At 43.4% G+C, this 23,102-nt stretch overlaps 2 protein-coding genes across 5 annotated transcripts in view; one reads left to right on the plus strand and one right to left on the minus strand.

Annotated features, from left to right (window-relative positions):
• MLX (MAX dimerization protein MLX) lies at positions 1-20,179 on the plus strand. Of its 4 annotated transcripts, none has more exons than XM_075845863.1 (8): positions 1-19; positions 4,841-4,877; positions 7,162-7,245; positions 9,041-9,186; positions 14,667-14,766; positions 16,169-16,268; positions 16,361-16,562; positions 18,541-20,179. In XM_075845863.1, exons 3-8 carry the CDS (start codon positions 7,170-7,172, stop codon positions 18,595-18,597), a joined length of 681 nt encoding a protein of 226 aa, XP_075701978.1. In that variant the 5' UTR covers positions 1-19; positions 4,841-4,877; positions 7,162-7,169; the 3' UTR covers positions 18,598-20,179. The 4 variants fall into 4 exon arrangements, with proteins under 4 accessions (XP_075701978.1, XP_075701976.1, XP_075701975.1 ...); XM_075845860.1 differs by lacking the exon at positions 1-19 and adding an exon at positions 1,618-1,734; XM_075845862.1 differs by lacking the exon at positions 1-19 and adding an exon at positions 1,622-1,734 and having other exon boundaries at positions 9,080-9,186.
• The window catches only part of PSMC3IP (PSMC3 interacting protein), a 19,699-nt gene continuing 16,694 nt past the window's right edge, over positions 20,098-23,102 (minus strand). The window contains exon 8 of the mRNA XM_075845864.1: positions 20,098-22,264. Within this exon, the coding sequence (XP_075701979.1) occupies positions 22,208-22,264 (57 nt within the window). The 3' untranslated portion in view covers positions 20,098-22,207. The remainder of the gene's footprint in view (positions 22,265-23,102) is intronic.

The raw sequence follows: 23,102 nt of genomic DNA on the forward strand, positions 1-23,102 counted from the left end.
AGATTGACCAGGACGAGCGGTGAGTACAATCAACCACCACTCGTTTTTTTGGTCTCTAGGCTGCCTGCATGGCATAAGGTAGCCATTATATATCCATATTAACATTGGCACAGTGGGGGGCATAAGGGGCCATTATATAACATAAGGGGGATGTATACTGTGTGGGGTTGGCAGGGCATAATTATATACTGTACTGTGTGATAATGGGGGCATAAGGTGGTCGGCATTATATTGTGTGTGGGGTGGCATAAGTGGGTGTTATATTTTATAGGGGTACTAAAGGGGACATTATGCTGTGTGGACACTAAAAGGGGCATTATACTGTGGTTGCAATTGGGAGACATTATACTGTGGGTGGGCACTAAAAAAGGCATTATACAGAGTGGGGCACCAAAGGGGACATTATTCTGTGGGTGGGCACTAAAGGGGGCATTATACTGTGTGGGGTAATTGGAGGACATTATAATGTGTGTGGGCACTAAAGGGGGTCATTATACTGTGTGGGGGCACTAAAGGGGGCATTATACTGCGTGTGGGCCACTAAGGGAACATTATACTGTGTAGGGACACTACAGGGAGCAATATAATGCGTGTGGCAATTGGGGGACATTTTGCTGTGGGTGGGCATTATACTGTGTGGGCACACTTTGAGGACAAAATACTGTGTCCTTAAAGGAGTTATAATATATTATATTATTAAATATTATTATTATACTGTATGGGGCAGCTATGGGGGCATTATACTGTATGGGGGGCACTAAAGGGGCATTATACTGTGTGGGGGTAATATACTATGTGGGGTGCACTTAGGGGACTTTATACTGTGTAGGGGGCACTAGGGGGCATTATACTGTGTGGGGGGGGCACTAAAAATGGCATTATACAGTGTGGAGGCATTATACTTTTTTATGGGGAATTTTTTTCTGATAGGGTGGGGAGCTGAAAGGAAATTTCGCTCAGGGCGCCATCTATCCTAAGGCCGGCACTGGCCAGAAGCAGACACGTGGCAGACCCCTTGACCAAGATGGTCTTCAGCAAATCACAGCTGCTAAAATTAGCAATTATAATGCATGCATATGGCATTCAGTATTATGGGAGCAGTGTTAAGGCAGTGTTGTGGAGGCACTGGCTGCTGATACATTGATGCTGTAGTTTCTGTGGCTGTCACATTGTCATGGAGGTATGTATTGCTGACTCGCACCAGTGACTGGCACAGCAGTAGCTGGCACATTGTTATGGGAGTTCTGTGGCTAGCAGTGTTATGGGGTATCAGTGGCTGACACATTTTGTGGATAGCAGTGTTATGGGGGCGTTTATGGCTGTAACATTCTTATGGGAGTTGTGTGGCTAGCATTGTTATGAGGATTCTGTGGCTGGCGGATTGTTCAGGGAGTTCTTTGTTATAACAGTGTTATGGAGGCATCTGTGGCTAGAACATTGTTATGGGGGCATTAGTGACCTACAATGTTATGGACCTGCTGTTTCTATTTCATAGTTATGGGAAACGTCTGTACAGGGGTGGTGGGGGGTTAAAGTTGTTGTCCGTCTAAATTTTGGATAATCGCGATGACAGCTCAGGGGTCAGGCCTGTGCTTCCTCGGTCTGTCCTACACTCTCCGCCCAGCAGAGGGCGCACTTGATCACGTCGCTTCTGCGGCCTTGTTATGTTGTGTGTGCCGGGGCAGGATGTCGGAAGCAGCAGGGACCGCATCTCCCGAGGACTCGTGGATCAAAGTAAGGAGGGCGGGGTAGGATAGACCGGGGATGGTTAGAGGTGCAAGGCCCTAGGAGAGTAGCGGCGGTACGAGGACGGGCCTGGGACGTAGGGCACGGGGCACAGGCCACAACGGAGATGTAGTACTGGTACGGTGCGCATATCCCCCTCCGTTACATGTCACGTCTCCTCAGCGGCGTTATATCCCCTGCCTTCCCCTATATTGTGCCATAGACAATCGTAGCAATAAATCCTGGTGTTACTGATATCAAGTATTGCACATAAGATATTATTTACCATGATGTATCGCCCTATACGATAATAAGCGCGCGTATCGATGACCGCCACCAACACGACCGGGTACGATCAATGGAAAAGCCTTTAAATTGTTAGGAAAATCTATGGGACATCATGTTTTTAATAAACGCACAAGCTGCATACGAAGCTGCGTAATATGTTGGCGCTATACAAATAACAGGAAGTTTCCCGGTTATGCATCATGTTTTGACAGCAAATATAGCGCAATCTGAAGAGATATTGGTGCCGTCAAAGGTGCTGGAAGCCAATGGACCCCATTATAAGTCAATGGGATCTGTCAGAATTTGTTGGCTCCGTCACAGTGTCATGGCTCCGTTATAAACAAGCCATGTAGCCAGTGTGAACAGCGCCTTATTCTATGCACGATGGGTTTACTTGCAATCACATTTTTTTTCTCTATGTTTTGTTTTTTTTTTAGACCATTTATGACCGATTTGTAATCTTTGTGTTCAGACTGATCGTCTGTTTCGTCTCAATATTTATTTCTTTTTTGGGTAATAGATAAAAATAAATAAAAAAAATGATGGAAAGTGTTGTCAGTTTTCAATTCAGTTTATATTAGTTGTAGGGAGATCATACTACAAAAAATGAAGTGCCCTCCTACCCGCTCAAGTTTACTCTTCAGATGTGACATGGCGTAGAGGTGCCGCTGTTCTCAGCACTGCCTGGCGCTTCTTTCTACATAGTGATGCGTCACAGTGTCATTGCTTCCATACAGCCAGTAAATTGTGTAGATCTGGGAGATGTGGACATTTCAGTTTTTGCTCACAGTTAATCCTTGTTCAAACATTGCAGATTTTGTATGTATTTTATAAGCGAAAACCAGAAACAGAAGCGATATCTAAAGGAAGGCCTTAAAGAGGCTCTGTCACCACGTTATAAGTGCCCTATCACCTACATATGGAGATCGGCGCTGTAATGTAGGTGACCGTACTGCCTTTTATTTAGAAAAATGATCTATTTTTACCACGTTAGGAGTGATTTTAGATTTATGCTAATGAGCTTTCTTAATGCCCAAGTGGGCGTGTTTTTACTTTAGACCATGTGGGCGTTGTACAGAGGAGTGCATGACGCTGACCAATCAGCATCATGCACTCCTCTCCATTCATTTAGTCAGCGCATAGTGACACTGCATTATTCACTATGCACTGTCTTATACTGACATATTAACGTTACTTAAGTGTTTAGACAGTGACTAGACATTCCCTCCAGCAATATACGAAAATCACGCAGCCACACATCATACGCGGCTGACACACGAAGCTGTTAAGTGCCTTTTGCATGCGCAAAACGCCGCGTTTTTTGCGTGCGCAAAACGCACACGCTCGTGTAAATCCGGCAAATTTTGTTTCAGAAATGACTGAGACTGAAAATCCGTTTCATTCATCTGCGTGGGGCTGTTTCTGCAGCGGGTGCGTGGATTTCTGCCCGTTCCATTCATATGAATGAAACAGATCTTCAGTCGCATACATTTCTGTAACAAAATCTGCCATTTGTGAATCCACCTTTAGGGCTTGTCCACTCACAACGGGTATTTTGCTGCGTTTTTCACAACGCAGCAATTCTGGCCACTTTCCTCAGCAGGAATTGACGCTGCGGTCCGAAAAATACGCACTACGAGTCAATTTCTGCTCTGAATTTTTACGCAGTGTGTGGATGAGATTTGTTAAATCTCATTTACTATGCTGCTACTGTATTCTGCTGCGTTGTTGTCGTCCGAAATTCCGGCCGGGAAAAAACATGGCAATTGCGCAGCATGTGGAAGAGCCCTTAGGGTATGTGCACACGTAGTGACCAAAAACGTCTGAAAATACAGAGCTGTTTTCAAGGGAAAACAGCCCCTGATTTTCAGACGTTTTTTGAGCAATTCGCATTTTTCGCGGCGTTCTTCGCTGCGTTTTCGCGGCGTTTTTTACGTCAGTTTTTGGAGCTGTTTTCATTGGAGTCTATGAGAAAACAGCTCCAAAAACGTCCAAAGAAGTGTCCTGCGCTTCTTTTGACGAGGCTGTATTTTTACGCGTCGTCGTTTGACAGCTGTCAAACGACGACGCGTAAATGACAGGTCGTCTGCACAGTACGTCGGCAAACCCATTCAAATGAATGGGCAGATGTTTGCCGACGTATTGTAGCCCTATTTTCAGACGTAAAACGAGGCATAATACGCCGCGTTTACGTCTGAAAATAGGTCGTGTGAACCCAGCCTTAGGGTATGTGCACACGAGAACTGTCTTTTACATCTGAAAAGACAGACTGTTTTCAGGAGAACACGCAGCATAAATTTACATGCTGCGGAATTGAAAAACGCACCGCAGAACCCTTTCCGCACAGCTAAGGTGCGTGTATTTTCGGCAGTGGGCATGAGATTTGCTAAATATTATTTAAAAAGTATTTAAAAATAAAAAAAATGTAAATTACAAACTGTATTTTTAAGACAAAAAAGATCCCAAAGTTTTCTATTGCCCTTTAAAGGGACTGCCCAGTTCCAAAAATATTGATGGCCCAGCCTCAGAATAGGTCATCAATATGTGATTGGTCGGTGTCCAACTCCCAGGGCACCCGTGATCGGCTGGTTTGAAGGGGCCGCAGCCCTCGTACATTGCTTCCCCTTCATTTCTGCATGCTCACTGTGAATCGTCGACACATATGTGACTTTTAAAGATGGCATTCTGTAGTCAAACACTGGCCCCAAATGTGACCGGGGCCTCGTAAATCTGGATTTTCATTTTTTTTCCTGAGTTATACTTTGAACAGGATAGAAAGGGAAGAGGTCCGAGCATTTCTGTGTTAATACAGATTTCTTCTTTTTAGTCTGACCCGTCATTCAATGATAATGTTGTGGAAACAGGTAAGACTCGGCATCCGTGTTGTAGCAATGGTTCTTGTTTATTAGCGCCAGATTCCACGTGTGATTTGTCGCCAGCTGCCGATTCTCATAATGCAGGTGTGAACTGACCTGTAGCCTGATTGCATATAAAATAAAACCAGACTGTCCCTTTAATAAATGCTGATTACACAATAATGGAGACCCCTCCCCCTCCACCCATTAATTATTCTTTTTGTTAAAGAGGATTCCTCACCTCTCCTGACAAGTCCATTTTAGTAAATACTTGTATTCCTCATGAAATAATAATTCTGAAGCATCTTTTCTTAGAACTCTACGTTGTGCCGTTCCTCTGTTATTCCTGCTAGAAATGAAATGAATAAATTCACAACTGGGTGTTATCATTCCCCTTGTCAAAGGGGTGTGTTCCTACACAGTCTGTCAGCACTGATTGGACAGTGTCAGAATGTGTAGAGACACACCCCCAACTGGTAACGCCCAGTTGTCAATTTATTTATACTTTTCTATGAGGAATAACAGAGGAACGGCACGACGTAGAGTTCTGAGAAAAGATGTTCCAGAATTGTTATTTCACGGAGAATACAATTATTTACTAAAACAGACATGTCAGGAGAGGTGGCCGGTCCTCTTTAATGTCATTTAGCCATGTAATAAAGCCCATTGGTTTATTTCTGACAGCTAGCCGTCTCCTGATGTCAATGACAGGGAGAACATTTTTAGCAAAATTATGTTTCCTTAAGGCATCATTTACACGAGCGTAATATACGCGCATGCTTTTCACGCGTGTCGTACGCACCTATATTACTCTATGGGGTAGTGCAGACAGTGCGTGAGTTTTGCTCAGCGCGAGTGCGTTGCGTAAAACTCACGACATGTCCGTTCTTTGTGCGCTGTTCGGCATCGCGCACCCATTGAAGTCAATGGGTGCGTGAAAACCACGCATGCCGCACAGAAGCACTTCCGTGCGAACTGCGTGATTCGCGCAACAGCTGTCAAACTCTGAATGTAAACAGAAAAGCACCACGTGCTTTTCTGTTTACAAACATCCAAACGGAGTGTCATAATGATGGCGGCTGCGAGAAAATCACGCAGCCGCGCATCATACACTGATGACACACGCAGCTATTAAGTGCCTTTTGCGCATGCAAAATGCCGCATTTTTTGCGTGCGCAAAACGCACACGCTCGTGTAAATCAGGCCTAACTCCCTATTTTCACATATGTGGGCACCTCTACGCTGGGACTTGTACTTGTTCATTCTTCATGATCTCCATTCCTGTGACTTTTATAACGTGTCCAATTGACTTTTTCATAAAAAGTAACCCCACAGTAACTCGGGAAACTGAACCCCCATGCGCCCCTGAGGTCATATACAAAGCCGTTTTCTCGTAGTCTTTGCCACGGCAAAAAACGTGACAAAACTGTGATGTGCTTTTATTCTTTAAATACCCCCTCCCCTACCCCCGGGCAACCGTCCCAAACGCCCCTATGGTGATCCGTGGCTGGCTGCAGTATAGTAAAGAAAGACTAGTGGGGGCCATTGGAGCTGTGGGGGATGTAGAAGGAGAGTATTGTATATTTTATTTTATTTTGTAGCATATCCAGCAGCCTTTTTAAAGTCTCTGACAGTCTCTTTAACACTATATATAACATCAATTCTTAACTGTGTACATTACATTCAGATGTGCTGTCTTCTATATTTTGTCATTTATTACTTAAGGGCATATAGTGTTTATGCATTTTATTTGTAAGACTTCTTAAGCGGATCTGTCCTCTTAAGATTCTCTGCTGTTTAAGGGCAGCATAGTATAGGGACAAATAGGGACAATTCGCCCAAACGGCACAAAAAATAAATGATCCTGTTTGGCTAACAACGAATACAGCGGTCTCCTAGTTCTGTGTCTGCTGTATTCATTATGGGAGCCCCCCCTTCACCCCCCTCTTCATTGATGGCCGCTGTGTATACACGCAGATACACGGCAGCCGTCTGAGGTGAGCGGGGCAGGGTGTGCGCGCTCTATCAGTCTGCTGTATTTGTTAGGTACGATATTTTGGTGCCACTTGGGCTAATAGTGGAGTGGACCTGTCCCCATATTCTGCTGCTTTTAAACAGGAGCGCATAGTATAGGGACGGATCTGGGGAAACCATTATTATAAGACTGGTGATATATACCGGCAGCAATGTAATTGAACGTCCTTGTTTAGCGTCATGCAGAAATGTCATTTCTATTTGTCGTGTTGGCTGAATGTTCAAGCTCGGGCAGAGGCTGATTGTTTCCTCATTATAGGTCATACCATGGATCGAAAAGGAAGCATAGTGTCCAGAGCGAACAGCATCGGCTCTACCAGTGCCTCCTCCGTGCCGAACACCGGTAAGTTCACCTTTAATTCCCCAGCTCTTAATCTATTTCTCTCTTTTGTTTCTATTTCCTCATTTTATTTTCTTGGGGGTAAATTGTGAAAGTTCATTATTTGAACCATTCAAATGCGTTGCGTCAAATTCTACCAGCTGGGTAGTAGATGGTTGCACTGATGTTGATATTTGATACTGTTGCAGTCTGTCTGTGGATGTTTTGTGCCACCAGTTGGCAGGTGGTCACACCGTTGTCTGCATGGACTATGAGGGGATCCCTCTCTGCCTGATCAATGGGGGTGCAAATAGCCCTGACCGGTAACATTAAAGTAACAGCATAAGTGTAACCATCTGTATTGAGGCACTGGTTCTCTAATCAAATCATTGGGAGTTCCCTTTTAAAACCTCTGTCCCATCTGGGCAACCCCTTTCCTTATGCCATTACGGCATATGGAAAAAGGAACCCATACGTCTCCCTATGAGCCAGAGTGGAAAGCTTCTATATAATCGGCTATTCCTCCTCCGGCAGACCTAATGCAACTGTGAATTATATGGTCGACCGTTCACTGTAAGGGGCACTATTTCCTGTAGTCAAAATTTGTTGTGTGGTGCCCCAAGTTTCAGCAAACAAACCTACAGTGGTCAGCTGATTGCCGGGGTGGCTTCCTTATGAGGAGTTGTGAGCTTTTTTTTTTGGAGTGTGACGCGTGCACCACAGTAAAGGGCTGGAGAAACCTGACACTCAATGATCAACAAAGATGTCTTCATGCTGGGAAGAGATTGAAGGGACTATCCCTTTAAAGGGGTTGTCCACCTTCTGACAACTGATGACCTATCCACCGGATAGGTCATCAGTATGTCATCGGAGCTGGTCCGACAGCCGGACCCCGCACCGATAAGCCGCTCCGGTGGCCGGCATGCACCGGATGTTGTGGCACATAATGCTATGTACAGAGCCTCGAAGCAGGTGGCTCCGTACATAGCATAGCGGCTGTGCTGCAGAACTGGAGGTCCGCTCCTATTCACTTAAGTAGGAGCAGAACTGCAGCTCGGCCGCTATTCCGTGGCCGGAGCAAACTGCTTCCGGCTTGTACGGTCCTGTGCACGGAGGCAGCGGACCAGCTGATCTGTGCGGGGTTCAGGTGTCGGACCTCCGCAAATCATGTACTGATGTCCTATCTGGTGGATAGGTCATCAGTTGTCAGAAGCTGGAAAACCCCTTTAAGCTAAAAGTGGTTGGTATTTGCTTCTCCCCGACCTGCCTGTCTGTCTTATTGGTTATTTTTTATCCTCCAAAATAGGCTGTAACTTAAGGCCCTGTTCACATCAAGTTTGCCTTCCGTTTGGTCTTTCTGTTCATCTGTTCCGTCAGAGGAACAGAATGACAAACGGAAAGTAGCAAACGTGATGTGAACAGGGCCTTACCTGTAATAAATAGTCCAACTTATCGGCCTGATCCTGACCTCATCATAGGCGTCTCCTCGGGTCTGATGAAGGTTTATATGCCATGAAATGAGACGTCTAATACATTATTTTAAATTATTATCAAAGATTTTATTCTCTGGTCATTGGAGAAACAACCGTGCCATTGTATGCGTCATTTTTGTTTGTTTTCTTTTGTGTAATAACCAATGAGGCAAATTTTTATTGTCACCATAAATGCTGCCTTGTTGTGCTGCGGTCCTTGTATCGTGCGGAATGGAACCTTGCAAATAACATAGTTGTCTTTTAAAAAATTGGGATATAGCAAAATGACATGAAACTTCCTCTAGGGTGACAATGCCATCTATGTGTGTGTCCCCTCAACCCCTTAGCCCGCTGCATGATCGACAATACTTGTTCCCCAACCTCAGATGACGAGGACAGTGATTACCGGCAGGTGAACATCAAGGATGCCTACAAGGACCGGCGCAGGCGTGCCCACACACAAGCTGAGCAGAAGCGCAGGGACGCCATCAAGGTAAGCAGTATTATAGGACATTACAGCTATGTCCTCCCATAACCTCCATGGAATCTGCCCTAAAGGTTCAATACTTAGGACAGCCGTCGTGTCTGGAGATAAGGAACATGACACTTAATAAAGGCTGTATCTTTTCCATGCGGTGTCCCGGGCATAGGTAGCATAGACTTGTTCCTTTTCCCTATGAAGTTCTGTTGGGTCTCATTATAAGCTGAACCCTTATATTAGAAGTCCTAACTATAAAAAAATTTCCCTGATTTCTTCCTGACCCAATTTCACTCAGCAATGATCGGGTTAATTTGCACTGATAAAGTAATTTTTTGCGTCATTACACACCGTCATCTGCTCTTGGATAATAAGTAACTTGCATACATAACATATGTTACTGGAAATGATCAGCTGCCGTCAGCTCAAGCAGAATCCGGCCCTGTGCACGTAAGCGTTTCCCCCTCAAATGACGGGAGGGAAAGAAACCAGGAGATGAGTTTTCTATTCATTGTACAGCACAACAGCAGTGATGAGGGGAAGTAAATGCAAAACGGCAGCAACTACATTCATCCTTCTTTTCTTTACTCATCCCTATTTCTTAAAAATATTTCTGGAACATCTTTTGTGCAGTTCTTCTGGTTTTCCTCCTGGAAATGTATGAATCAATTGACGACATTGATTGAACAGTCAGAATGTAAGGACATGCCCGATTGACCAGGGGATGGTAACACCCAGTTATCAATTTATTAATACATTTCCAGGAGGAATAACAGAGGAATGGCACAATGCATAGTTCTAAGAAAAGATGCTGCAGAATTGTTAGTCAGGAGAGCTAACCGGTCTTTTTTTAAAGAAATAAAAAAGCAAATCTTGACAGCAAAAGAGAAAACCCTAGTGTACACGTATCCAACAAAGGGCAAGGCCATTTTAATACTGACAAGGTCTGTATAGAAGCTTTTCCCAGGCTGCTACAGACATGTGACATTTATCCTGTTTATATTCCTTGGTGTACATAGAAGCTGCAGAAGGCTGCTGTCAGCTGAATTAGTCAGTGTGCTGGACTGACGGCTCAACTGACTGCGGCTCCTGTGCCTCTGACACCGTGTCTAAGCCTAAGGGCTCATTCACACATTAGTTAATTTCTGCAGTGTGCTATCTGTTATTTTAACGCATCGCACACTGACCCATTAATTTCTTTGAGGCCATGCACGCATTTGTGTGCCGATTTGCAAAAATTCAGGGCAGGTCCTATTGCTGTTAGTCTTTGTGGATCTCTGTTGCCCATTCTAGTCAATGGTCCGTTGAAAAAAAAAAAAAGCCGACCACACACGGAAGCCGTCTATATGCAGTCCGTTTTTTAGGGCCGCATACAAGGATGTGTGCATGAACCCTAATATTCACCTTTGATTTTATCAGTGTAAGTGGCTTAGATGAGGTGTCAGAGACACAGGAGCCAATGTCAGACGAGCCGTCAGTCCAGCTCACTGAAGGATTTGTCTGAGAATGGCGTTCTGCAGTGGACAGTGGGCACACAGAAGACGCAGAACTGAAATGGAGCAAAATTTTTAATAAAAGTATATTACAAAAGGGGTTTGTATACAAAAATACATATAGTTAAGAAAAAAACCAAAGGTAGCCATAGCATTTAAGCTACGTGCACTGATGGTTTGGAAAGTTTACCTAGAAGACATTAGAACGTCAATACATTTGTGATGCAGCCATTATATACATTGGCCATACGCTGTATTTACAGGTTTGTGCATTTTATGTTTCTTGAATTGGATTAGTTGTGGATTTTGTGTCCGAATTTCCATGCAGAAAATCTGAAGTGTAAGATTAGTGCAGGCAAGTAGATTAGAGTTAAAAAAATCTCATCCGCATGCTGCTGAATATTTTCTGCATGGAAATCCGATTGTGCTGCGGATTTTCAAATCTACAACATGGTCGTTCTGTTCTGGATGTTCACTGCGGATTTCACCCTCTTCAGGCTGTGTTCCGTAATTGCTGTGGATTTTCCGTCTGGATTTGCATGTGGAAAATCTTTAGCGTATTACTGTAGCATCAAAGTGGATAAGATATAACAGATCTTGTGCACGCGCTGCAGGAAAATTCCAGGCAGAAATTGCTCCTTCAATCCGCAGCATAAATGGACATTGGCACATTTCTTGCAGATTTTCCCATTTCATTCAGTAGAGAAGGGGAAAATCCGCAACAAATGGCAAATGTAGCATTTTGTGGCGAAATAGCAATTTAACAGCAAAACCGCTGCGGCGTCACGTGAGACGAAACCTCAGCCAATGGGCGCAGCGACATGTTGCTACAGAAGTGCCAGGGGAGGTGTGGTTTTCTTTTTTTATTTCCCTCTTCGCAGTGACAAATCCGTCTGAAAATATGCACCAAATCAGACACGGTTTGGTGTAGACTTTTGGCCCTTCTGCACCGGAATTCTGTGAAGAAATTCTGCAGCATTTACAGCAGCAGCAAAGTGGATGAGATTTGAATAAATTTAACCCACACACTGCAAAAAAAAAACCTCCAGAGAAAACATTCGGAAATTGACCTGCGGTGCAGATATTAAATCTGCAACATTTAAGTTTAGGCTTTATTCAGACAAACGTAAAATACGCGCGTGCAACGCACCTATATTAGTCTATGGGGCCGTGCAGACATGTGCGTGGTTTTTGCGCAGCGTTGCTCCGTTGCCAAAAAGGCACGACATGTCCGTTGATTCAGCGTTTTCAACGCATCACGCACCCATTGAAGTCAATGGGTGCGTGAAAACAACGCAGGGCACACGGAAGCACCTCCGTACGCACAGTGTTTTTCACGCAACACTTGTTAAGTTTATGTAAATGAGTTGAGCAGACTAGACAAAACAACTACACACCAGGAAGTGGCTTTTCACTTTCTGAGCACATGCGCACAGTTTAAACTGACATCTGCAGCAATAGTAGTTTTTTAACCTGTAAAACCACCCAAAAACAACAAACACGGGCCAAAGTGTGAGGGAACGTGAAATCTTGATGCGAACATGTGCTCACAGCAAGCAGGTGTTGGAGAAGGTGTCTTTTTGTAGGCTGCCCTCTCCATTACTCTACCCTCCGTTGTTTTGACGCGCGTAAAAAACGCATGCCATACGCGCGTTAAATACGCTATCACGCTGCCCAAACGGATGCCACACGCAACTCCAACGCAACCGAAACGGCGCGTTTTTCACGCGCGCAAAAACGCAACGTTCGTGTGAATCCAGCCTTTGGCTATGTTCACACGGGGTATTTTGCCGAGTTTTTTGACGCGGAAACCGCGTCGCAAAACTCGGCAGAAACGGCCCGAGAACGCCTCCCATTGATTTCAATGGGAGGCGTCGGCGTCTTTTTCCCGCGAGCAATAAAACTGCCTCGCGGGAAAAAGAAGCGACTTGCCCTATCTTCGGGCGCTTCCGCCTCTGACCTCCCATTGACTTCAATGGGAGGCAGGAGAAAGCATATATCTCGCTGTTTAAGCCCGCGGCGCTCAATGGCCGCGGGCGAAAAACGGCGCGATAATTGCCGCGAAAATCGGCGTGCAGGGAGAGGAATATCTGCCTCAAAGTTCCAAACGGAATTTTGAGGCAGATATTCCTCCCCCAAAATACTCCGTGTGAACATAGCCTTATGCTGCAGATTTTCTCTATTGAATTCACTAGGGAGGTGAAACCCACAACAAATAGCAAATGTTGCAACTTTTTTTGTTTAAAATTAAAAAGAAAAAGCTCATACTTCTAGCCAGGCCGTTGTCATTGACGTGTCCCTCTGTTCTGAGCGCAGCCCGGTCTCCTGGGATGACATTTCATCCCATGTGACTGCTGCAGTGTCATCCCAGGAGGCCGGGCTGCGCTCAGAACAGAGGGACACGTCGCTATGACCATTCCGGGGGTAAGTATGAGCTTGTTTTCCTGCACTGTTTCCCACAGCGGACATTCCGCTCAAAAATTTGCACCACAATTTGGTGTGTTTTTTTGGCGGAATTCCATGCGATTTCTTGGTTGGATAAGCGGCATAATTTTGTGCAGCGTATCTGACCTGTGGGTACTCAGCATAACCGCATGGAAAAGAGGATTAGGGTATGTGCACACGACCACTTTTCAGACGTAATGGAGGAGTTTTACGCCACGAATTACGCCTGAAAAGACGGCTCCAATACGACGGCAAACATCTGCCCATTGCTTGCAATGGGTCTTACGATGTTCTGTGCAGACGAGCTGTCATTTTACGCGTCGCTGTCAAAATACGGCGCTTAAAATGACGGCTCGTCAAAAGAAGTGCAGGACACTTCTTGGGACGTTTTTGGAGCCGTTTTCCCATAGACTCTATTGAAAACAGCTCCAAAAACGGCCGTAAAAAACGCGAGTTGCTCAAAAACCGTCTGAAAATACAGAGCTGTTTTCAAGGGAAAACAGCACCTGATTTTCAGACATATTTTGTTCATCGTGTGAACATAGCCTTAGACTATCAGGATGATACACTGGCTTAGTGTGACCAAATCATTACAGTTTGGAAATGGTTAAAACTGATACAATGATTAATATTAGCAGTGCTGGACAAATCACAGGAGAGAAGTGACCAAGGTGCCTACTGCGTAATATTTTTTGGATTCTTCCCTGTTGAAGGATTGGGGTGCAGTCACACGCTGCAGATTTTGCTGCAGAAATTTCTACAACTAGAAATCTGTTCCATTCCTCTGATTGGAACGTGCAGAAATCCATACACCTGTTGCAGAAACATTCACATTCGGATGAAAGGAACTGATTTTCAGAAATGTCTGCAGTAAAATCTGCCGCGTGTAACTACACCCCGAGGCCTTGTTCACACAATGCAGATTTGATACAGATTTCAAATGCATTTTTTGTAAGCCAAAATCACAATTGGATCCAGGGGAGCAGACACTTTAAGGCTTTCCTTTATATAGTTCTTCGGTTTAGGTTCCGTTCCTGTTTTTGGCTCGAAAAATCCATACAAAGTCTGCACTGTGTGAACAAGGCCTAAGAATTACTATTGCTTGGCAACGGCAATTAATCCCTATTAGCTCTATTTCTGCCCATTTTAAAGCACAGGTTTAGTGAACTTATGCCAATGGACTCGCAAGCCTCAGCCCTGCTCTACTATTGGATTACTATTCGTCATATAGGGAGAAAATCTTGTAATGTACAGCCGCAGGTTAACTATAGGTAAATCTGAGTTGTAAGATTTGTGCTACAATTACCTGTATACTTGCATTTGTAAGAATCTACACCATAAGAGTAATATTAATGAAAATACCAGCAATTATTGCGACAGATCCAGCACTCCGTCAGTTTTGTTCTTCTGCTCAGGTGACGGGGCAGAAATTGACAAATCGGGTGTGAACTCAGTCTGATTGTTAGGTAGCGCAATTCTAGTTGAACATTTTCTATTAAGGCGGTGCTTGGATAAAGCTTTCATGACATTCATTATATCTATATCTTCCCCATGCAGAAAGGGTATGATGATTTACAGACTATTGTGCCTACATGCCAGCAGCAGGATTGCGCTATAAGCTCACAGAAGCTCAGCAAGGCGGTTGTTCTGCAGAAGAGTAAGTGTAATATCTTCCCCCTCGCCCCCTCTTACTGCGCAGTCTTGTGTAATAGGCGTCACGTGTAAATGTGTCTTCACTCCTTATGTCTTGTGTAAATTACAGAAGAGAGAACAAGAAGCCGTCAGCGGACAAGCTCCAGTCTTAACATGCTTCTAATTGCATTTTCTTATCAAACAGGACTGTTCCTGGCTTTTCATTTCAATTTAGTTTAATCCAATGAACTCTCCATACTGCCGGGCGCAAGTATATGGAAAACAAATCTTCCTGTTTAGAGGGGGAAATAAGAATATCAGTAAAATACACTTTAGACTCTCCTCTATTAGTCATGTTCTTTCTTGCCGCAGTTTCTGCCTCTGATCTCCCATTGAGATTAACGGGAGGCGGAAAAAACCTGCGACACTAGTTTCAGAGCATTTTTCGTGGTATCTATTGCCAGTGGTCCTCGCATTAGATTCAATGGCTGTGGAAAAAAAAAGCACAGGCAGTTCAAAGTCTCCCTCAAAATTACTGAAGGGATTCTGGGGGAGATTTTTTTCTGCTTGCAAAAAACTCAGTGTGTACAGGGCCAAAGACATACTGCCCATAACAGTTTATGGACAGGGGTAATGGGAGAAGAGGGACACATGCTGTTCATTGAAGTCTATGGAGGGGGGAGCAGTAGGAGACACAGGCGACTGGTTAGGCCCCCTTCCCGTTTCATTAACCGTAATGTGATAACGGCCGGCCGCGGACAGTCACCCGCATTTGCGAGCTAAGCTACCATTATAAAGTATGGGAGCACGCTCCGTAAATTAAAAAATAGGACATGTTCTATTTTTTTTTCTACGGCCTGGACACCTTCACGTAAATATATGGGATGGTGTCCGTGGGCAATAGAAATGAATGGGTCAGTACTTTGATCTGTAATTGTGGATCAAAATTACTGCTGTGGGCAAGTAATGCATCACCCCAGTGCTGGATTCTCAGCTACACTGGTCTGTACTGCTGTATGATCTCCATGCTGTAGCTGCATTTATATATAAGTGACATTGAGATAGGAGAGCAGGATTCTCCTCTTCTATGTGCTGTGTATAAAAGACATGATAGATCTTAGGCTTTGCTAACTAGTGCAGAGAAAACAGAGAATTAGAGACTGAGGCTGCAGAGGGGAAAACTACTACAAAAAAATGCAGAATACAAGTCCTATAATGGCCATAAAGTGTTATTGCTCATGTACACACATATGACAACATATTCTGAAAGGTTAGGTAAGCTTTGAATTTGTCAATGAATGATTACCGTAAATATCCAGCTTTTACATTTTTCACATATTGCCTGCAACAGCCATCAGCAAATGCGCCATGTATCATCAAGCCAATGTAAATTTTGACATATAATCTTGCTCTGAATCTTCCCACAGCTATAGATTACATCCAGTTCTTGCACAAGGAGAAGAAGAAGCAGGAAGAGGAGGTATCCACCCTGCGAAAAGAGGTCATGGCCTTGAAAATTATGAAATTGTACGTTTTTACTTAAAGTTTGTCATTTGTTTACAGCCGCCAGAGCTCTCTTAGTTCTGCTAACATTTACAGTAATGTATTTTTACTTGTAGAAATTACGAGCAGATTGTTAAAGCTCATCAGAATAATCCACGTGAAGGGACTGACCAGGTTCCTGACCAGGTGAAGTTCAGTGTGTTTCAAGGCATCATGGACTCGTTATTTCAGACCTTCAATGCCTCTATCTCTGTGAACAGTTTTCAAGAGTTGTCAGCTTGTGTCTTCAGCTGGATAGAGGAACACTGTAAGCCGCAGGTATGCGATCAGCCTTACGTGCACCGTTACTGAATCGAATACCAATGAATGTGCTCGTCTATACTTACCTACACTACCCAAACTCAAAACTCGAGCACAGCTGGAAAACGTAGAACTTAAAGGCAATGTAAACCATTGAAGACTTTTTTTTTTTTTTTTTAACTAAAACAGTGTACTTAAGTGTTTAGTGCAACTTTTTAATTTGTTACATTTATTTATTTCTTTTTACTTTTTCGGATACTGTTTCTATGTATTCTGGATACATAAAAACTGTAGCTTGCTCTGAAACCTGAATCCGTCCGGTCAGTGGGGATGATGGCTTAGGATACACCTGTTTTCGATCACATCTAATTTATGAACTTAGATGTGATCAATAACAGGTGGACCCTGCGTGTCAGAGATCCACCTGTCCCACTGACGTGACGGATTCAGATTTCAGAGCAAGATACGGCTTCTATGTATCCAGGACACAAAGAGGATGTAACTAAAGAAGTAAAACATTTTTAAATAAAAACAGTTACACTAAAATCCTACTTTTTTTTTTTACTAAAAGTCTTAGACTGTGTAAACCATTGAAGGGTACTGGCCCATGTAGCTGCTTATTGCTAGAGCAGAAGGGCTGCTGTACCCTTCTGAGTACTAAGCGTGAAGGTGTTGTGCCGCTGACTATAATTACTGCTTTACTCATAAGATATGTCAGGAAATAGAAAACAAAGGAACAAATTCAACCTGGTGTTTGAATGGGGATTTACAAATTGCTGTTCTCTAATAACTTTGTACATCTCGCTGCAACAAAATGGTCATGTTTACTCACGACATTCTCTTCTGTACATTAAGTTTAAAACAACATGAAACGTTTAGTTTTCAATATCAGAAAGTGGGACTATATCTTAGAACACAATTAGTTTTTGATCCACAATCTACCATAAAAATACATCTACATGACAACCAGGAGGGTCTGCTAGGACAGAAGAACAAAGTTGCTTGTGGCACTCAGTCCACCTTGTGCTTAAAGGGTAACTATACGTTCGACAAACTTCTGACATGTCATAGTGAAGTTTTGATTGGTGGGGATCCGTCCCCCCCCTAAACTCCCCCCCCCACACTGAAACGAAGCGGCAGAAGCGCTCGTGTGAGCACTCAGCCGCTTCATTTCGGCTTTTTCCAGAAACCAATGTATCTGAGTACAGGCTCAATAGAATGTCTATGAGCCTGTACTACATACTGGGCGTTGTAAAGAGAAGTGTATGATGCTGACCAATAAGTGTCATACACTTCTCTCCATTCATTTTCAGCAGTACTCGCAACACAGCGTGATCTCAACAAGTTCACGCTGTGCAGTCACATACTACCACATTAACTTTACTGAAGTGTCTTGAGAGTGAATAGACATCACCACCAGCCAGGATGCGATGTCTATTCACACTCCCGACACTTCGGTAAAGTTTCTGTGAATGACAGCACAGCAAGATCACGCCGTGCTGTCCGAGTAAGTCCCCAAAAAACTTTACCGAAGTGTCGGGAGTGTGAATAGACATCGCGTCCTGGCTGGAGGGAATGTCTATTCACTCTCAAGCCACTTCGGAAAAGTTAATTTGGGAGTATGTGACCGTATAACATGCTGTGTTGCGAGTACTGCTAAAAATAAATGGAGAGAAGTGTATGACGCTGATTGGTCAGCGTCATACACTTCTCTTCACAACGCCCAGTGGGTGAAAAAGTAAAATCACGCCCTGTCTATTAAGAAACTAATTAGCATAAATCTAAAATTCCTCATAACTTGCTCAAAATTTATCGTTTTTCAAAATAAAGAACACTTACCTACATTACAGCGTCGATCACATTATGTAGGAGACAGGGCACTTATAATGTGATGACAGAGCCTCTAAGTGCATTTCTGGTGTATTTTATCCTTGATTACATTAATATAGTAACCTGCAAATGTTCTTGTGTAATACATTTATTTTTCTCTCCATAGACCCTTAGTGACATTGTGCGCAGTGTCTTACACCAGCTGAAGAATCCACTTTACTGAGACCTCTCCCATCTGTGTCTCTTGCATCAAGCAAGGAGGTTACCCTCAACGGACTTCAAATGTTGCAGAGATTACAGTTGACAAGCATAGCATTATGGGTATTTACAGCCCTTTAAACTGCCAAAAATGGACTGTGATTAGTGATAACTTTTGCTACTAAGTGATGTATTTCTTTCCCCTCCAATATTTTTGCATTGGGCTTTTAATTGTAATTCAAAATATATTAGTGGCACCTGAGAGAATGTTTAATGATATGCGGTAAAGGTTCATAAGTAACCCCCAAATATAAGCACATCCTTTGGACTTTGAAATATTCTGTATGTGGCCCATTGTCCTGCAGAATGGAATCATACCCATTCAAGTGTCTTGCATTGAGGGCTTATTCAGACGAACGGGATATACTTCCGTGCAACGCGCGTGATTTTCATGCACGTCGCATGGACCTATATTAGTCTATGGGGCCGTGCAGACAGTTGCGTGATTTTTGCGCAGCGTGAGTCCGCTGCAAAAAACTAACGACATGTTCGTTTTGTGCATATTTCGCGCATCACGCACCCATTGAAGTCAATGGGTGCGTGAAAATCACGCGCACCACACGGAAGCACTTCTGTGGGACGAGCGTGATTCGCGCAACAGCTGTCAAACTATGAACGTAAACAGAAAAGCACCACGTGCTTTTCTGTTTACAAACATCCAAACGGAGTGTCATAATGATGGCGGCTGCGTGAAAATCACGCAGCCGTGCATCATACGGGTCTGACACACGGAGCTGTTGAGTACCTTTTGCACACGGAAAACGCCGCGTTTTTTGCGCACGCAAAATGCACACACTCATGTGAATCCGGCCTAAGGATGTGTTCACATCAGCGTTAGTTTCCGCTGAGGGGTTCCGTTTGAAGTTTCCGTCGGGTTAACTCCTCAGCGGAAAGGCAAACTGAAACCTCAGCTTCTGTTTCCCTCACCATTGAACTCAATGGTGACGGAAACCTAGCTAATGGTTTCAGTCTGTCATCGTTGTGACAGGGTCTGTCATTTTGACAGCAGCAATAGCCCAATCGACTGCGCTATTGATTCCGTCCGAAACAGAACCCTGTCACAATGATGACAGACTGAAACCATTAGCTAGGTTTCCGTCACCATTGAGTTCAATGGTGAGGGAAATCGAAGCGGAAGTTTCCGTTGAGGGGTTAACCCGATGAAACCACTCAAAGGTTATGTGAACAGGCTCTAATAAGATCCTCCATGTTGCAATAAGAACAGGTTATTAATTGGTACCAGGTAAGACTTTTTTAGTACCCTTTGTAAAAATCACTCATTAATTAGTTGTCGGTCGGTGCCCTGCATATGCCACTGGTGGTCAACAATGCAGAACAAAGCGTTCATTTTGTTCAGTTTATGTACTATCTTAAGATACATGACTGGGGTAGAAGCCGCTCAGGGTCAAGTATCTTAGAGTTTGCAATATCTTTCAGGATTTGTGGTTAAACCATATTTTATAAAAGCTGGATCTATTTCTTTTGTATTTATTTCTGTTGGAATGTTCTTTGTACAGCTGATTTATAATTAAACTTGTGACCTATTATCCAGGTGCCGTCATTTCATTTGTAAAGCGTAAATCATCAATACATTTTTCTAAAGTTTCAGCTTTGCGTAAAATACCCCAAAAAAACTTTGATATTCTTTAATTAGAAGTCCATTAAATGTACAAACATTTTTATATACAGAAAGTTTCCACCAATGTATCTAACAAATACAGATTTCACACAAGTCCATTTCACCCAGGCTTGGGCCAAGCCACTTTTAGTTATCTTGTGACATATCGTAACATTTGCGAATGTACCAGGTGCTGGGATACACACAGATGGAGGATCCTATTAATGTGCCACAGCCTCACTTAAAGGGTATATACACACTCGCAACCATAACCTACTGTATTGTGCCTACAAAGTCTATGCAGCTTTTAGTCTCTATAGTTACAGACTACAAACAAAACCGTGTAGTCTGATCCTTCAAGTGTATGTAATCCAGAAGCAAGGACAGATGGTTTGCAGTGTTTCCATGGATACACAGTTCTGCATAGAACCCGTAGACACAAAACAGTAGGTGAATTTTAATGAACACTTTGCAAATTTGCTTCATTTTTCATTTTAAATGCATTGGAGCAATAAATAGATAATAAAAAAAAAAACTGTTGCAAAGGTGGATGTATCTTTTTAAAGTGGTTCAAACACAATGTTGGTGGAGCCTGTGGATATTGGCCGGCACTCGAATGTGTATGAAGACAGCCTGATACCTTCTATCAAGGGAAAGGAAGATCAAGCAGGTGGGCTTTCAGTATGCCAACCCTTTGTTTCATAGATCGATAAGCCACTGCCAGAAAAAGGGTCTGGCAGTGAGTAAGGGTCCTCTTACACGGCCTGACATTGTCGCTCGTTTACACAGACCATCAACGAGACCATTAATTGTTTGGCACTCGTTTGCTCCTTTCACAAGGAGCTATGTTTGGGGACGAGCGATCGTTACTGCAATTGCTTGTCCTCCTACATTTCTATAATGTCGGCAGCACGTCTTCCTGTTTACAGAAGCAGATGTGCTGCCAACAATGATAATATTTCTTGCAGCAAAAACGATATAATCAGTTGATGAATGAGCACCTGCTTGTTCACACAGGGCAGCGATCAGAAGCGAGCATTCACAAGAACATCTAAGAGAGCCTTTATTCCCTCTATCACTATTGAAATTAGCATAAATGTTTACGGGGAAGTCGGGAGCGCTAGCTGCATAATGTGTTTCCCTAAATTTGCAGCCTGCGTGTCAGCAGCATTACGGCTACGTGTGGTCCCGGCCTACTAGTTATGATACGCTACTGTGTCTGCATTTACCTCTCGCCCCATAGTTCCCAGGAAATAGTGTCAGAACGAGCTATAACAAATCTTCCTACTTCAAGAACACTTTTTTTCCCCCAGACCGTGCACTTAATCTAGGAGCAATAGGATCAAAGCCATGGGAGACAACAATAGCCAATTATTCAGTCTATTTATACGGCAGACATACCAGAACTGTTGTGGGGTCGATTCCATTGCTTCTCCATCTATTGTTCTGCGTCCTCTTTTAGAAAAATAAATGCTTAATATCAGGAGACAGCAAAGTAGACTAAGAATGCCGGCTTGTTTAAAGATTTAGAACTGATCCATCGCAAAGAAAACAGTGGATAATAAGATAATAAGGCTTCTATGGCAGTACAGGCCTTAATATAGAAGACTTCGCTTAACATGGGAAGAAAAAAACCTATTTACAGCACCAGGTCTTTCTTTTTTTCAGTGTGGTTTTAGGGTTAGGGCATAAACACAGTAGGCAAATTACCCACTGAAATGAAAGCGCCCTTACTTCATAACTGGATATGAGCTAGATCTCGTTCTAACATATCCAATGTCGTTAAGCAAAAGTCTATTAGTCCTTTCAGCTATTTTTCCCGTTTGTAATATCAAAATAATTTACAACTCTTTAGATTCTTGCTCCCTCAATGTTCTTTATGCAAAAGAAAAACCAAAATCTATATATATACAAATGAAAGCTTTGCCTTGCAGAATACATGGTTCTGCATCGACTGTCAGATATCTGGTACAGTCACATTGTGGTCTTCGTCTGTTTCAATCCCAACTTCTTCCTGCAAATGTTTCCAGAGAGAAAAACTCAAGTCAATCTGTAGAAAAACTGCATGGCAAAATGTTTAGCAAGAGTTAATTCATCTGAATTTCTACCCTTTAATACCATTTTGTTTTTCTATATAAATATATTCTGAAATTCATCAGCACACAATTTAAGACCTATCTGTATAGGGTTTGGAGATTAGACACAGTGTTCAATGAGTTGTCTTCAACTGAAGCCAGACAGCAACTGGCTTCAGAAACCCCTGCTCTTTAGCGGTTATTGCCAGGGGAAGCGTCCACGGTAGGGGAGATATAGTAGTGTCAACCATTATAATGAACAACCAACCATCGAGAAACATGGCCAGGCAAAGCGAGAGCCGCGATGAGATGTGCCCTAGGAGTCTGGAGCAAACATGCTGATAGGTCAGCGTCAGAGGCTCTCTGCTATTAAGAATCGCTGGCGGCCAAACCCACTTGTCTAGCCAGCGGTTCATTTACATATTGTTTAATAAATAAAGAAGGGACAATATCTCCGTAACGGGGGACGTAGAAGAAATCAACAAACACCGCTGGACTCAAGACACCGCGCCAACTACGTGAATCTAACAACTCACTTTGTCCGTGCTAGTGACAGGCCCTCTTTAAGTGATGATAACATTTTGGTAGTCACCACTAGGAGCTTAGTAGCTTGCGGCATGTTCAATAATATCTGCATGCAGTAAACCTTCCCTAGAGGTGGCATTAGACAGCCGACATCTTTTTCTCCATTTCACTGAAGCAGTGCAGGGGTTATGGAGCTTTGTACCAGAAAAAAAAAAAAGCACATCTTATGAATATATTTTATAAGATTGTGCA

Source organism: Rhinoderma darwinii, chromosome 13 (assembly GCF_050947455.1).
Source record: "Rhinoderma darwinii isolate aRhiDar2 chromosome 13, aRhiDar2.hap1, whole genome shotgun sequence".
In the NCBI taxonomy this organism is placed as follows: Eukaryota; Metazoa; Chordata; class Amphibia; order Anura; family Rhinodermatidae; genus Rhinoderma; species Rhinoderma darwinii.

Coding starts and splice junctions, on each gene's coding strand:
- MLX (XM_075845860.1), top strand. CDS start 1,687: ATGTCGGAAGCAGCAGGGACCGCATCTCCCGAGGACTCGTGGATCAAA. Junction 14,767..16,168: donor GGCGGTTGTTCTGCAGAAGA/GTAAGTGTAATA, acceptor ATCTTCCCACAG/CTATAGATTACATCCAGTTC. Junction 16,269..16,360: donor GCCTTGAAAATTATGAAATT/GTACGTTTTTAC, acceptor TTTTACTTGTAG/AAATTACGAGCAGATTGTTA.